Source organism: Canis lupus, chromosome 13 (genome assembly GCF_048164855.1).
Source record: "Canis lupus baileyi chromosome 13, mCanLup2.hap1, whole genome shotgun sequence".
Taxonomy (NCBI): Eukaryota; Metazoa; Chordata; class Mammalia; order Carnivora; family Canidae; genus Canis; species Canis lupus.
Window position 1 is genome coordinate 34,419,690 of NC_132850.1, and position 16,795 is coordinate 34,436,484.

At 32.9% G+C, this 16,795-nt stretch overlaps 1 protein-coding gene across 4 annotated transcripts in view; it reads right to left on the reverse strand.

Annotated features, from left to right (window-relative positions):
* Positions 1-1,201: 1,201 nt before the first annotated feature.
* Positions 1,202-16,795, reverse strand: part of EEA1 (early endosome antigen 1) — a 112,066-nt gene continuing 96,472 nt past the window's right edge. For all 4 annotated transcript variants that reach the window (XM_072773064.1, XM_072773065.1, XM_072773063.1 and 1 more), the window contains 8 exons: positions 14,792-14,974; positions 9,633-9,818; positions 8,939-9,070; positions 7,786-7,971; positions 6,590-6,828; positions 6,199-6,319; positions 5,459-5,557; positions 1,202-4,772 (listed from right to left, as the gene is read on the reverse strand). In XM_072773064.1, the coding sequence (XP_072629165.1) occupies positions 4,650-4,772; positions 5,459-5,557; positions 6,199-6,319; positions 6,590-6,828; positions 7,786-7,971; positions 8,939-9,070; positions 9,633-9,818; positions 14,792-14,974 (1,269 nt within the window). In that variant the 3' untranslated portion in view covers positions 1,202-4,649. The remainder of the gene's footprint in view (positions 4,773-5,458; positions 5,558-6,198; positions 6,320-6,589; positions 6,829-7,785; positions 7,972-8,938; positions 9,071-9,632; positions 9,819-14,791; positions 14,975-16,795) is intronic.

The window sequence follows — 16,795 nt, forward strand, 5'->3', positions numbered from 1 at the left end:
GGGAAATAAGAGTCACAGAAAGAGAAATACTGTGTGACTCTACTGACATGAAGTATCCAAAGTAGTCAGATTCATAGCATCAGAGCAGACAGTGGTTTCCAAGGGAGGAGGAGAAGGGGATTTACCAATCAATGGCATAAAGTTTCAGTGAAGTGAGATGAGAAAGCTCTAAAGGTCTGCTGTACTATACAACTAAAAAGCTGTCAAAGAAGGTAGTGCTCATGTTAGGTATTCTTACCACAATAAAATTTTATAAAGAATCTGCTATATATGTAAACTGGAATTCTATAAAGCTCACAAAATAACATATCTAATATATAATCTAGTAAATTCTTTTTTTTTTTAATCTAGTAAGTTCTTAAAGATATACACATTAAACTCTTCAGAGGCAAGCACATTCGAGTAAAATGAAAGAACACTTCCAGAACTTTGGTTCCTGGGAAAAACACAATACAGAATGATGGCATCCTGAGCCCTCAGAAGTGTATCCTTAAATGGTCACCTGGGTACTAAACTTAGATAAACAATGAAAGACGGAATTACTTCGATATTGTGTAATATTTCTTTGTAGTTGTTAATTTTCCACAATAATGAATGGAAAGGGAATGAATGTCTCAAGCAAAATGGCTTTCGTAATTTCTCTTGAAATTATGAACTTACTATTCTAAGTTGAACATCAAAGCTTACCCACTCTCTACAATCCAAGGGCAAAGTTCTAACATTCTGTAAGTAAATACAAAATGGTTGCTGTTTTTTTTTTAAATTTTTTTTAATTTTTATTTATTTATGATAGTCACAGGGAGAGAGAGAGAAGGGCAGAGACATAGGCAGAGGGAGAAGCAGGCTCCATGCACCGGGAGCCCAATCCAATGTGGGATTTGATCCCGGGTCTCCAGGATCGTGCCCTGGGCCAAAGGCAGGCGCCAAACCACTGCACCACCCAGGGATCCCTGGTTGCTGTTTTATACTCTATTTTAAATAGACAAAATAGGGATCCCTGGGTGGCTTAGTGGTTTAGCGCCTGCCTTTGGCCCAGGGCGTGATCCTGGAGACCCAGGATCGAATCCCACATCAGGCTCCCAGTGCATGGAGCCTGCTTCTCCCTCTGCCTGTGTCTCTGCCTCTCTCTCTCTCTGTGTCACTATCATAAATAAAAAATTTTTAAAAATAGACAAAATAATTTATAGTCACAGAATACATCTACTAGAAAGAAATGTTTTTTAATATCATCTTTAACAAATTAAAAAAAGCAACAATTCAATAAGGATCCTTCCATTGTTCTTTATACAGTTTTAAATGCTGTTGTGTAATTTATCAGTTATATTTATAATCAATAAACCTTCCACTCACTGAGTTTAGAAATTACTGTATTTACTGAGCTAAACTCTCTCACAAAATAAGGCACAACTACATGATCACAAGTAGTAAACACAATACAAATAATGAGTTCAAAACCTAAATGAAAAAATATTCATGCAAAAGTTTCTATAGAAACTATGAATATATGATCCAGTTCAAGGAAGTACAGAATGTCATATACATGACTGCATCATGTTACAATAAATTCATTACTTCTACACAGAAAGAACCTATTTCCAATTCTATTTTATACAATTTTACATAAATTTAGTAAGTTTATGCACAATATTCACATCTGCAACAATAACAAATTGATCATTAAAATTCAGGCAAAGGGCAATTAAAACACGATAATGTGTGGCACATTATAATTACAGAATACCATTCATCAAGCTCATGTCTAGGAATACTAAATTGATGGCACATTTAAATCTTATGGATCAAATCATCCATGGTTTTATAGCCAAAGTGCATTAAAAAAAATTGCTATAGTCAAATAGCTCATGAATATCAAAATATATGATCATAATTTGCTCTCCACTTAAAAGCTAAACATTTTTATGCAAATGCAAAGTTAAAAAAAAGTGGCTTCAAATTTCTCAAAACTATAAAATAATCTTAAAGCCTTTCTAAGAGAGATGGGAAACTAACAAATTTGGCAGTTACTATGTGACATTACTGTGAGGAAACTATTACACTAGCTAATTCCACATTAAGAGGTAGTTGAACAAAATATTATTTGTACACTGCATTGAGGTCTTTGTGTTTGTTTCCCTCTTTTTTCTTCAAAATGAACTAATTCTATACCAGCATTTTTGTCTTCTTCCTATTAAAGGAAATCTATAGGTATAGTTTATGGTACACTAACCCAGCAAAACTTGACTTTAATTCACATTTCTGTGCTCGGGTTTGGAATTTACTAACGTGTGATGCCAACAGACTTTGCGTTTAGAGCCAAAAGCTCAGATATGCCAGCTCTAACTCACTGACAAATTGTACCAGCAAACATCTAAAATATAGAGCCAATAAGAACTCAAAGGATGACTTTTTATTAAAAGAAAAAGAAAATTCTGTTTCCAAAACACTTTAAATTCAGAGTTAATATGCAAAAAAAAAGTTTTATTTCTAATATTATTAGTGTAGTAGCCAATGGTAAATTATTCAGGATCTATAAAATGAGATCTAGTTTTCATTTAGCTAATCAAATGCATATGGTTTTATTTGTTGTCTTCCCCACAACATATTGTGAATATGTGGGTGGGGGACAAGACAGGGAAAACTCCTTCAGTGTACCCAATTAGGAGATGAAGTAAACAAATATTTGAATCTAGAATTCTCATGAATTTTTATGATCTTAAAAAAAAACAACAGTGCTATATCTATTTTTCCAACACAGAAAGTTTCTAAGTTTCATATTAAGTTTCTTATGTGTTAAAGTGTAGAATTAATACTATTTGAAAGGATTTATAAGTATATAAAAATGCATAAATAATTTTAGCTCAATTTATATTATCCAACTATTATTTTTAATAAAAAAACTCATTGTATTTCCTCTTTAAATAAGCTCAAGGATATTTGTTTATCCAAATCTAGGGACTCAATCAGGGTCCTTAATAACTACTGACAACAGGATTTACTTAAATGAATTTTTTTAAATAATTAAATGAATGTATGGCAATCTCTTTTAGTTCACAGATGTTACAGATAAAGCATAAACACAACTTTATTTCACCATGATATCTGAAAGCAAGTGTATATTATAAAATATTGTAAATGAAATATTAACTCCCATCCTTCCCCGCTATTATTTCTAAATGATTACTCTGCACAAATGGATAACTTCACATTTTTTCTCTAGAAAGAATAAACCAATATTAATGACCTCTACAGATGTTTTCCAATTTGCCAAATTAATAAGATAATGATAAATTAAAGTTCAATTTCATTTTTCAGGATACAAATAAGCTAGCTTTTAATTACCCTTAATTAGCCATTTTCAGTTCTGATTATAACTTTGGGATTCCCAAATACATTTGTTTTTGGTGATATTCTATTCTCCACCTGTTACTTCGAGATAATTTCACAGCAATATTTTTGGGAAGTAAAAAGATTTACCAGCTGGTATGGAACCCCAAATTCAGAATCATTTTAAATTTAAGTTCACAACTTTCAAAAATGTTTCCCTGTTAGGTAAGAAAAATGTAAAGTAGAATATTTAATGTCTCCTTACCATTTGTATTTGTTTTCACAGATAAGACTAAAGCAGTATCAGTTATTGGCTTTAAGATGCAAAATTATAAATAGTGAAGCTGAGCTATGCTTGGAAAGGTTAAACCAAATAAAGGGGGAAAAATAGATTAAAAAAGCAAACTCAGATACCCAAAGAGGCTGGAGAGACAGTATGAGGCTAATCTCAGATTAAAATGGAAGTTTTTCCCACTTAAACTGAGAATAGAACCATTATACAATTTCTATTATTCATCCTCCAATTGGGGTGAGGGTGAGAAGTTTTATAGAATTCTTCATTGAGAATATGAGAGTTTAAAAATGAGATAGAAATAAGACAAAGAAAAAGAAAAATTAACCCTAATCTTTAAAATACAATCCCAGGATAACCATAAAGTAAGCAAACTGATTTTACAGAGGTTTCCAGAAAATCTACCCAAGAGAATTTAATCAATATTGTTAAAACGAAAACCATGTTCGAATTCATGGTTAATATATATTTCAACATAAACTGCATTTAGAACACTTGAGTGGTAAATTTATAACGTAACAATGCAATTGAGCTATGGATCTATATATAAGAAAAACAGAAAGCTTTATAGTTCTGTGCATGACTTCACAAAGATTATTTAATATAATTAATGTGCTATTGTGCAACATATATGATGTGATAATACCGCCCATGTACATTTTTGTACACGAAATTTGGGAGAAAGAAGTAAGCTAAGGAAGTGTATTCATGTCATTTGTGAACAATGAAATTATATTTAAAAAAATACATTGCTATTTTCTGTCCAAAGTTTATTTACATTTCATTGGCTAATTCTAAACTTGGCATGAAAGCTGTTCCAGGGGTTAAAATGGAAAAAAGTGATGAAAGATGAGCCCAAGTCTCACAAAAATAGAAGAGTTTTTACTTGATAACATTCCAAAATATATGAATTCTAATTTGGTCTAATATTGCAACCACTGTCCAAATCAAATAGTAGTCCAAGACCTCTATTAAGTGCATTTATTAAAAATCTAATGTTAGTGTAATACTACTCTGACGTTGTGATAACCCATTATCCTTGCAAGTCATTGAAACATGCATCACAGACACGAACAGGCTTCTTGGAAGAAGGAGTTAAGGCATTTTTGGCTGAACACTCAGCACAGAAGATATTTCCACACTGTCTGCAGTGATGCTGTAAATGACAAAAATTAAACAATTTCAAGCATATGACTATACCAAAAGCATTATGAGACTACAAGAATACTGCAGACTGCACTGTGAAGGCATATTAACTTTCAAGTGATTAGTGTCTTATTTAATAATATTTCAATATGTCAAGTTATCCCTTAGTTATCTGAATGTTTCCTATTTATCAGATATTATGTTAAACATTTTATATGAAATTTATCATGGAATTCTCAAAAGTACCTTAAGAGGCATCTAAAAAGTGATAATAAAGCACTTCATTTTATCAGGTGAAAATCATTCCCATTTGCCAAGTATTTCAGGCATAATTTTGTCAAGGAGAATATAAACCTGAAATATCACAGGGTATTATTTAATTTTTTTTTAATATCTGCTTTTTCTTTAAAAGAACCCAATGATGACTAAAACATATGAGCTTAATACTGGCCCATTGGTTCAGAAAATGATTATTCCAGAGAGTAACCCAGTAGGAAGGCAACAACTAAATTTAAAACTAAAATATGCTGACCAGAAACTAGACTGTATAAAACTTAATGATTCTATACAGTTGCAAAGTAAATCAATAGAAAATATTTTTAATCTGTCAAATGCAAGATATTTTGATGATTAAGACATTAATTGATACTGAGAAATAAAATCCAGAACCATAGCAATATGAACAAAATCATTTACCCGTCTCACTGTTACTGAGAAGCCTTTCCCACAGGCCATACAGTTTTGTACTTCATTGTCTTCAGCCCATTTCCTATTTAACGCTTGTGTGTGTTTGATCTATTAAAAAACAAAACAAAACAAAACAAACAGCTGCCCATATATTATAATATTCAACATTTTAAAGACTGATGCATAATTTCTAATTGGGTGCCCAAGCTTTATAATTTTGACTTATAGGCACCACTGGATAGAATTTTAAAAATCAGAAATGCTTTGGTCAGCTTCCATTGTCAAAAGTTACTACATTCTTAAGTCCGAATGATATAAATAAATAGATAGATAGATAGATAGATAGATAGATAAAGTAAATCAAATTTTAGTCCTCAAAGTCATTGGTAATTTCTAATCTTTAGCGATTTCCCATCCATGTTAATCTTTCAACCTTCCTCAGCACCAAGTCCATTGCTTCTTTAACACATAGTGACTCACCTATTCCTTGGTGTTTCTGAATTTTCCCAGTACTGAAAATTCATGAATGACAAGGCTTTCTAACTAATCCCAGGGGTCTCTCCGGCAAATTCTTTTTGCTTTTATTTAACTATCCATAACACCTACTGTGTGGTAGTATTGACAGTAACCATTCAAAAGTATTTATTAAATACAGGAGTTTGTTTGTTTGTTTTAAAGATTGAAAATATGCTTTTCACTAAGAGTTCATTCCAGTCTGAAAAACAGCCTCACATTACCAGATGACTTACTTGAAGGGATTGATTTTCTCTACCCAGTTCCTGCACCGCTGCAGTGGTATTATCCAGCTTTCTTTGCAATTCTAGGACTTTGGTTTGAAGTTTTTCTATTTCACCTTCTCCTTTAAGATATCTAGAACAGATTGCAAAGACATCATTAACTTTTTTTAATGATAAAGATCTTTCCAGAACATAGATGATAAACTACTTCAGTAATTTCAAATATAATACATTAATTTCAACCACCTGATTGTTTTAAGAGTTAAGTTTCTAAATAGCTACATAAACACCTGCAGGACATATATACTTTTCTTAAGATTCTTCCATTTTAAAAATTGTGGAAAAAGACCATCTTTTCATCACCAAGAATGGAAACAAACTAATTTTACTAGACATCAATCACCTTTCTAGTAGTGCTCTCCTTTCATCCTGATTATTCTGAACTGTAGCTTCCAGTACTGCAATTTCACCCCGTAAGTCATCTGTCTGTTTCTCGAGCTCACTGACTCTCCGTTGACTGGACTGCCACTCCTTCTTTACAGTGCCTAAGTTTTCATTTAATGCTGTAATCTGCATGGTAAGTTTAGCTTCGTTTTCTTCATGCTTCTTCATTCCTATTTCTTTTTCTTTTATTTCAGAATGCTGAGAAAAGAATAACAGAGGGAAAAGAAACCTATTACAAAAGTAATGCAAAATAAATTTATTTAGCTACTGAATTTAAAATATTGGCAACACAAATACTATTACTTATTTAGGAAAGAAGGCAGGATATATTTCATTTTACACTAATTAAATTGATTCCACAAGTATCTGTGACTCTGAACTGGTTCAAAGGCCATCATGCTGAAATGATGGTCAGCAAGCTTCTTACAAGAGCAATTAACATAAAGCAATTTGAGAATTTCCCTTTCTCACTAGAGCAGGGGAAGAACACATAGTTAGGGAGAGCAATGTGCTCTGGACACAAAGTCGGCATTTTCAGTCTCAAAATCCACATGCATCTTTTTCTCTATCAACCTGCCAAAACAAAAAAAACACAAAACAAAACAAAAATACAAATTCTTTAAATCATTGTGAACTTGAAATTGCAAATCTTCAACTAAAACATTCAGCACTCAAGTTATGTGGGGATATTTGGACTTAATTCAATAGAGGAAAGCCAGATGCTTCCCATGTTGGCATGCACAATTTAGGGAAGGAAAAGTAGACTTTGGTCATCAAAATTCCAAACTGAAGTTTCCGTTCTCCCTTATCAACCTTCACTTTGACCAAACAAATGAGTTTAGCGTTATTAGCATTCATGCCATTTACCTCAATCTACATAGCTGTGGATTTGTTTTCCTGGCACTAAAAGTCTTTTTATTTTTTTGAATTATGTTTAATTGAATTTTCACTTATATAAACCAAAATATAATAACAGACTAAAATATTTCCAATCACATATCAGCTCTTTGAACAAATCAGATCTTCTTTCTCAATCAAAAATTAAAATACTAGGTGAGAGCATTTAAATCCTAACTTCTAAGGAGAAAAATCCTCTTACTGGATTGACTTAACAAAATCAATTACAAAACACACTCCCACCATTAACTTACTGACCAGTTTAGCTTCCTTCTCAGTAAATTCTTTCTTGAGCTCATCTTCTTCCTTTTTCATCTGCTCTTTTAGCATTTGCTGGTTTCTCTTCTCCTGTTCAAGGGTGGCCTTCAGAGAATCTACTCTCCCTTGAAGCTCTAATTTCTGCTGAATCAAAAGTTGTTTGGCATCCTTGAGATTTGTTACCTCCTATTGAAAAAGGCCAAAAATAAATCATCCTTTATGGTAAACATTTCCAAGCATAGCTGATATTTATACAAGTTATCATAACAATATATATAATTTGAGTTTTAATCTCTTAGGAGATTCTTAAAGTTCAATATTTTAAGCAATTCGCTAAAAAGATGCAAGATTATTTACTTTCTGCTCAACAACCATTTTAATTCAAGTAATAACTTTACATGCATGTTTTGATTAAAATATGTGAAAAACTTCTACCTCTCTGTTTTCCCATTCTTCACTTAGCAAGTTTACTGGTCACCATCTTAGGCATCACACACTGTGTTAGGTTTTAAGAATATATATAAAGATGAATTATATACATTAATTGCTTTAAGGAAGTCACAGTGTGCAAGAACATAATGATATAAAGTGATAAATTATAAAGCAAAATATGTATATTGGTAGACATAAAAGGTAATGAGAGTGCTCAAGAGAGAATTTAACCTTTCTCTAAGAAAATTAGAAACATTTTACAAAGCAAATTATAGACAATTAGTTTTTTCAACTGGCAGCCTAGTGAAAATGTTCAAAATAGAAAGGGAAAATGTTCAAGACAGATTATTAAAAGATTTCAGGGAAGAAAAACAAATAAAAAAACAGTATTCCCTAAAAATCTTAATTCTAAACTCTTACATATTTTTAAGTTTACTATCTATAAGCATGATTTTCTAAATCAATATCTTTTTTATTTTATTTTCATTTTTTAGGTAGTCTCCTCATCTAGTACAGTTACTCTGCTTTATTCAGTAATCTGAAAACATAAGTAACATAGTTTCAATATACATATAGATAGACACTATTCAACAAAAGGGTGAGAGCATTGTCAAAACAACAAAACAATGTGTGGCATACAGTAAGTTCTCAGTAACATATTTATTTTTTATTTAAATGACAATACAGTACAGAGGAAAGAAAAATGATTATCTTAACATACCTTTATGCTTTCTTGCTTGTGGGACTTGAATTCTTCACTCAATTTAGCAATTTCTTTTTCCTGTCTACACTTAATTTCCTCTATCTCTGCCAATTTAGATTTTTCATTTGCTAGTTCTTTCTCTTTCAGTGACTGTAGAAAAATAATTTATTAAAAACTAATTTTAAAGTAAATACTTAACTGAAAATCAATGTAAGAAAATAACTGCTACTATTTAGGACACTGTCTCTGTCCCTTTCTACTTAAGTTAACTTGAGCAAACTACTTACCTTCACTTGCCTCTATGTCCTTATTTATACAATGTGAACAACAGTAAGATCTTTATAAGCATTAAATACTGTTAATACCATAAAATGAATAGTATCTAGCCAAAATAAGAACACTGCAAAATTTAGCCAAAACTACCATTCTTATTCTCTCATTAATGCTGTTATCACTATTACTATTATTACTAGCAATATCTTTATAAGGCACTAGTTAATAGTATTACATATTACCTAATTTAATATCTATACTAAATAGCTCTTTTTAATCCTCATTTGATAAGTAAAGGAACAAAGGGTTTAGAGTACATCTAAGGAGAGCTATTGAAGATAAAGGTGATGCCTATATCAGGTAAGAGATTTGACTAGATTATTTCTAAAGCCACTGCAACTCTCAGATTCTAGATTTAGTCAGAAAATAAAATAAATACCTTTTCTTTTTGAATATCTTGTAGTGTTTTACACTGCTCCTTCAACTGCTGTTCTTTCTTTGCAGAATCCTGCTCCAATGCAGCCTTGGCAGTTTTCAGTTCTTGAATCAATTTATTTTGGTTTCCAATTTGATTTCTGTTTGAAATCAAGTCCTCCTGTGCTAGAGAAAGCTTCTCTTCTACAGACTTTTAAAAACAATTTTCCCAAATTATTATATGTCTTTTTGTTTTTAGCAAATTTTAACAGAAATACAACAGCATAAGCACAGTAGAAAGCAAAATACTATAAAAAGATAGCTTCTTATACCCTTCAGTAAGATTACGCAAAAGAGAAAGAACACTAGACAACTCTTTTGCCTAAGGAAACAATTTTAGTATAAAACACTTAATAAAATTGAAGCAATTCCAAAACCTTTAGAAATAATCCATAAGTATTAAATATCAAATAAGAAGGGATCATATCAAACACCCTCAGGGCAGCTGGGGGAGAGAGAGAGGGAGAGAGAGAAGGAGGAAGAGGAAGAGGAAGAGGAAGAGGAAGAAGAAGAAGAAGAAGAAGAAGAAGAAGAAGAAGAAGAAGAAGAAGAAGAAGAAGAAGAAGAAATGGGAAGACATGAAAAACAATTTAAAAAGAGATGTATTTAAATGCTACATCTATATTACATATACATATATGTCTTACAGGATCTATGATGTCCCTTGACATGCTGAAATCTTTAATACATTTAAAAAAAAAGTTTTTTATTTTTGGGGAAAAAAAAGAAAAACTGTATTTCACGTCTACCAACCTGATCAAGTGAACCAAAAGAAAATCAACCAGACATCTGGGGCTCTATTTCTGACAAAGCCATTAGCCCAGCCTCTTAACTTCCAATCTATATGGTAGAAGTAGTGTTGTTAGTTAACAATGCCCATAGTTACTGACTCTTCTAAAGCTGAAATATTTTGTGAAGCCAAAGCTGGTGGAAAGGGCAAGCTTTCTGATCTATTATGTTCCATTTCAGGGTAGCTATGGCAACAAGTGGGTGATGGATGGTGGCAGGAACCTTGCCACTCTCAGTTGCAACTGTAAAGAATCATCAGGGAAGGAGAGGAACTCTAAGATGCTCTTCTACCATCTGGAAGAAGTTCATCTTTCTTATTCTGTAGACACAGTTCCTTTGAAAAAGAGGCAGAAGATAAAATCTAGGAAAGATCCCTGCTGGCTAGGCTTGGCTATTCAATGAAAAAAAAAATAGATAAAAAAATTTTAAATGAAGACCTTATTTAAGTAGTTTCTCAAGCTTTCTTAAGGAGAAAGTTTATTCCTTACAAATAAACCCAATTCAGAAGTCTTTCTAATAAAAATGAAATTTCAATTTCCAATGGCTTCCAATGAATACTAAAAAACCCTAAGGTTTCTAAGTCACTAGTCCTTTACTAATCAAGCAGCTAACCATTAACTGAGTGTGCTCCTTAGGTAAACAGGGAGGTAAGAGAGAGTCCTTGACTTAAAGAAGCTGACTCCATACCTGAAAAACAGAACCAGCATGTAAAATGGAACCTATACACACTAGGAGAGCATTTGCTATGCATCAAATGCACAGAAAAACAATGTGTGTGAGAGAACCTTGCCTGGAATGTGTTTACAGAAGCCTTCATGGTAAATGTGGGAACTGGCATAAGTATCACAAAGGGTGAGAGTGATTTCAAGTAAAAATAATACAATTTGACAAAGTCTAGCCCATACAGTCTATAGCAATTATTATTATCAACTAATAGAGGTCCTGATCTAACACTAACTACACCAAGGCTTGCTAAATACTAAGTTAACAGTACCCCCAATCTCTGCCCACAAGAATTCCAAACTGCCCATGGTATAAATGACATCCAATAGAATTTTAAATTCCCAAAATCCCAGTGACTAAATCTTTAAAATCAAGCTCAAAATCTGCACTCTTCTTTTCTGAAGATGCCTAGACATATTGCTCTTATCTCTGAATATTTGTCTCTGTCATTCAGTGATATACTGCCATGCCTTTTAAATATTCCTTTTATCTTTCTTGTTGCAGTCCATATTATTTTCATCTGCTCAGCATCTCTTCCTTTAAGGAACTCCCCTCTCCCACTCAATGTTTTGTGGACCTATCTTTAACCACCCTACTCCCACTGGAACAGGCAAATCCCTGAGTATATCAACTACCAACCTTGACCTTGAATACCACAATCACATTATAGCAGTGCAGTTAAAAAGGAATTTCTGCAGCATTCTGTGGTAACTACTGTTTCTTGCCTGCCCAACAATTTTTCCCTTTCTTCTTTCAAAATAAAACTTAAAATTCTAGTTATTGCTTTTTCTTGATGTCTGGTTAAATGACATAAGGAATGGTATAGGCTAATGGTTTATATTTAATTCTAAACTTACCAGGGTACAAAATATAAGTTAAATTCCACTTCTATCTCTCTTCAACAGTAAAGAATAGCACAGGGCATAGCCAACTTGAAATATCCAGTCAACAAGCATATAAGTATTTCATAAATAATCCAGCAGATGGGGCTAAAGGCATAGATCAGGCCAGCTTGTCTTCCATTCTACTGGTGTCTTGAAGTAGTACACTGTCAGCCCACAGATGGCAGCCTTGACTTAGGCAGGTGTCATGTAACAAAGTTCTCAATCTCTCCCTTTCTCACTTCCAAGCAACAAGATCATATAACATCAATGAAGCAAAAGAAAAATAATGGCTGATAACCATCTCTTATTCTGGTCCATAAATATCATCTGAAGTTCTCCAGGAATTCTTTTTTTTTTTTTTTTAAACTTCCTAAGTAGTTCAGATACTTCTCTTTTTGGATGCATTACTAATAGAATTCAGCAATATTCTATTTTATATTTAAAAATCCTAGCGAAATGATAACAAGAGTAAAGGGCTATGAATCAGAACTGGGATCTAATCATGGGTCTGTCATTGTGCAACTTTGGGCCTGCCACAAAGCACTCCAGGTCTTAGCCTCATCTGCAAAAGGAGGCTTTGGAATAGAGGATCTAGCCATGTCTCTTAATAGTTGAAAAACTCCTCAGTAGCCTTATTCCTCCACTTTCCCTTTTTGTCCAAACATTTCAATCTTTTGAATTTTTCTTTCATGTATAAAATTATTAGTATACAATGTAGTTTTCAAGCATAATAAAAAGAGCTGTTAGCTTAGTGAAAGAATACTGATCTAAGAGCTCTATGTCCTGTCACCAGGTTATGCTCTTGGGTAAATAATACAGCTCTATGAGAAAAAAATTAGTATGATTTCTATAGGACTTCTATAATCAATTATTAAACTTCATCTCTTTGATCAGCTAAACATCCTTCTAACTCATCTACATTCTCCATCCTTACTGTTTCTGCCATCACACATACCTGGATTATGCCATGTGTCCTCTCTAGTCTCCACACTCAGCCCTGTTGCTCCCCAATCCATTCTTTATCCTCAGCCAGTCACTGACCTAACCTACAGATCCAAGCAAATCTTTTCTGTGGTCCCTCCTGCCTTTAGGGTAAAGTCCAAACTCTTCCACAGACCTTCCCTGCCTTTTAATAGTGTTAAAAAGAAAAAAAATACCAATAATTTAAAACTACTAGAAAACAGAGCAATTGAGACACTCTCTAAATGTCAGGTGGTATTTTCTTCTTATAACAACTTGGCATGAGGAAAATTCTTTGACCCAAGTTTCCTATTTCTTTGTCAAATCATTAGTCACCACTGATTCCTGTGGTTCCATTGTGGCCTATCTGTATTTAGCCCTCCTGTTTCACCCGATCTCTCTCATTCATCTCTTCTGCTCCTTCCTCTTGAACTTTAAGCCCAGTGTAATCAATTCATACCTTCATTAATGGAATTTATGGAGAAAAGAAGATAATAGCCTCTTAACTAATCTCCCTACCTCTAGTTTATCCAGGTCCAATCCAGTAGTCCATAAACCTCTTCCAGGTTAAGTTGTCCAAAGTACTATTTTCTTCATTTTATTCCTGCTGAGACTCTTTATTTCCCCCCTCAAATATAAAGTCCAATCATCTCTGTTAAGCGTCTAAGATACTTCATGATTTTTTGATCCCAATCTTTTAAAACTTAACCACCAGACACAAAATAGCATGGTAGTCAACTGGTAACTGCCTCCTGGCTCTGGTCATTTCCCCTGCAGCACGTTTTCCCAAATGTGCCTAAGTGAAATGATCTTCCTCATGACTCTATATATTCAAATTCTATATATCCTTGAGAATCTGTTCAAGTCCTTTCTCCCTCATAAAGTCTTCCCTATAACAGCCTATAATAAAATATAGACATACTATATTTATATATAACATATAAATATCCTGTGATTTTCAACAAAATTTTTCAATAATGTACTTTAAATTAAACAAATAAAAAAAACTAAACAGGGAAGAAACAAAAAGCATAATACTGCACCATGACAAAAAAATAGAGAGAACTAAGCTGAATCTTCTGGGAGAGAACAAAAATGTTCCATTTATCTTAGAGAACTCATCCTTAATGCTACATAAAAACTATCCTTTTTGTATATCCTTCATTTTAACATGATATTTTAATCATTTTAACATGATATTTTAACTGATTAAAACAGTACTGTCAAGAACAAGGTTTCCATATATGTTTAGATAATTAGGGTTAAGTTTACTTTGAGCTAAATCTCTTAATTTTAATCATTAGACTTTCTGGTAGTCTTGAGAAGTTGACCAATATAAAAAACTAAAGTCAATACTGCCTGACAAACAACAGGAAAATGCTTGCGTTTTCACAAGTGGTTTACATTTTAAAACTCCTTGGATTTTTCCATCAGCAGTCCTTTTTAAAAGTTACCTTCTTCCATAGACAGCGGTCTTTAGATAAGCTAATAATGCAGTAATTAACATATTTCCAAATTATTTTATTATTACAGATGTTATTTTTAAATGCCTGTATTTACCTATACATTTTATAATATAAAACAATTTAAATTTTAAAAAGCATGTTACAAAAAAAAAAAAAAAGGCACGTTACTCCAAAAATAATAACAGAAAAGAAGCATCACATTCTATAAATACTAACATTCCCTTGCCCATCTGGCTCAAATCAACCATTTAATGAATGTCTATAAGCAACTTACTGAGTTTTTGTGATATATTTTACTATACCTTAAGATCTTGCCTGGTGGCAAGAAGCTCAGATTCCTTCCCATAGAAATCAGACTGAAGCTGCTTTAGATTATCCTGACTTTTTTCATAGGTATTTTGTAACACTGACATTTTTTCTTTCTCTGCTGTAAGTTCCTGGGCTGCTTGTGTGGACTGCTGCTGTAGTTTACTCTCAAGTTCTGTCTGGAACACACAATAGTTATTTAGAACAGTATGCATATCGAAAACCAGTTACAAATATAAAATGAAATCCACACAACTAAGAAGATTCCTGAGAACAAAGTAAACAGCATTTAGGTCCTAAAATTCTTATTTAATCAAGAGTAACTTACTTACTTATTACAAACTTAAAGTATGTACAAAATCCAAAATCTAACAAGTCCCGATTTAAAAACCAAAAAATAAAAAAGCATTAAGTAAAGAAAAAAAGTATTTCACTGGGTGATATCAATGTGTCGGGAGACTGAGAATAATAACCACATTCTGATAGAAGATGCAGTGCTAGATGCTTTAGAAGAGGATGTAATTTAAGGTTGAACTAAAGGAAATTTCTATATGAAAGAAATAAAAGAGTCATTACTGTGTTAAAGTCTATCATTTCTACTCCTTGAAATTCCAGAATAACTTGGGAAATTTTTACAGATTATCTTTATTAACAAGGCAGAAGGAAAGGAAAATCTTGCAAAGGTCTGACTTCTCTAAACTTGTCTTTAGTTTTTAAGATTCAGGAGATATGTACAAATATGACATACTTAAAATTTGTGTGCACATTAGGAAAATAAACACTTGGCTTTTAAAATAAAAACACTACTTCAATGCAACTTTTGTTAACCAATGACCAATGACCCTCCTGCTCCAAAATTCAATATTCATCATCTCCTTGTCCACATCTTACTTAACCTCCCAGTTGTATGGGAGGTTGAAATGGCAAATGATGTTCCCTCCTAGAAACATTTTTCAAGCTTGTTTTCAGGGCACCTATCTTATTGATCATTCCTTCTTAAAATCTTTTACTAGTTCTTTTGTTTGGTCTCTCAATATTGTAGAACCCCAGGGTTCTGTCCCTGTCCTTCTTTTATTCCATACATAGTCTCTTTCTAGAAGATCTCAACTACACTCATGGCTTTAAATATCATTTATTTACAACTGACTTCTGAATTATGTTTCTAGCCCTAACCTCTCTGCCTAAACTTTGGCCTCATTATGATCAAGTACTCCCTGACATCTCCATTTCAATGAGTGATAGATATCTATCTTAAGCAGAACTCTTGATCCTGACACTGCTTATCAAAAAGCTGCTACTTTTCCCCAATAAATATTATCAACTATGCACTTATATAAGCCACAAATGTAGTTATTCTTCTTTCCATCATCAAATGTAGTTGATTCTTCTTTCCATCATCTCTCATCATCTAATCAGCAAGTTCTGATGACTCAACTTCCAAAATATATTCCCAAATCATCTACTCACTCCTAACAACACTTCAGTTCATGCTATCATTATAACTGTCTGGACTACTACCAACACTTTTTCAGTGCCTTCTCTGCTTGCTCCTTTATCCCCCTGTAGTCAGACTGTACCATTTTCCGCTCAAAATTCTCCAACTGATTCTAATTATTCTTAGAACAAAGTTATCATTATTATTGTCTTATAATCTATAAATTTGCATGTATATGCTTTGGCCCCTGTCTACTTCTCTGAGCTCATTTCATATCATTCTTCTACTCTCCCACTATATTTAACCAATGTTGGTCTTCTATTTTTAGAAAATCCCAAGCTTGCTCTAGCTTAAGGTCTCTGCACTAGTTGTCCATCTGGACCTTTGTATACACAGCTCTTGTCTTTCATGTATCAGCTCAAATCTCTTCAGATTTGATTTCTTCTTTGATCACACAGTCTTTAGTAGGACTCTGTCCCATCACTGTCTTTCATATCACCCGCTTTAGTTTCTTCCCCAAAAAGTGTAAGCTCCATGAAAACAGTTTCCTTGTCTGTTCATGGCT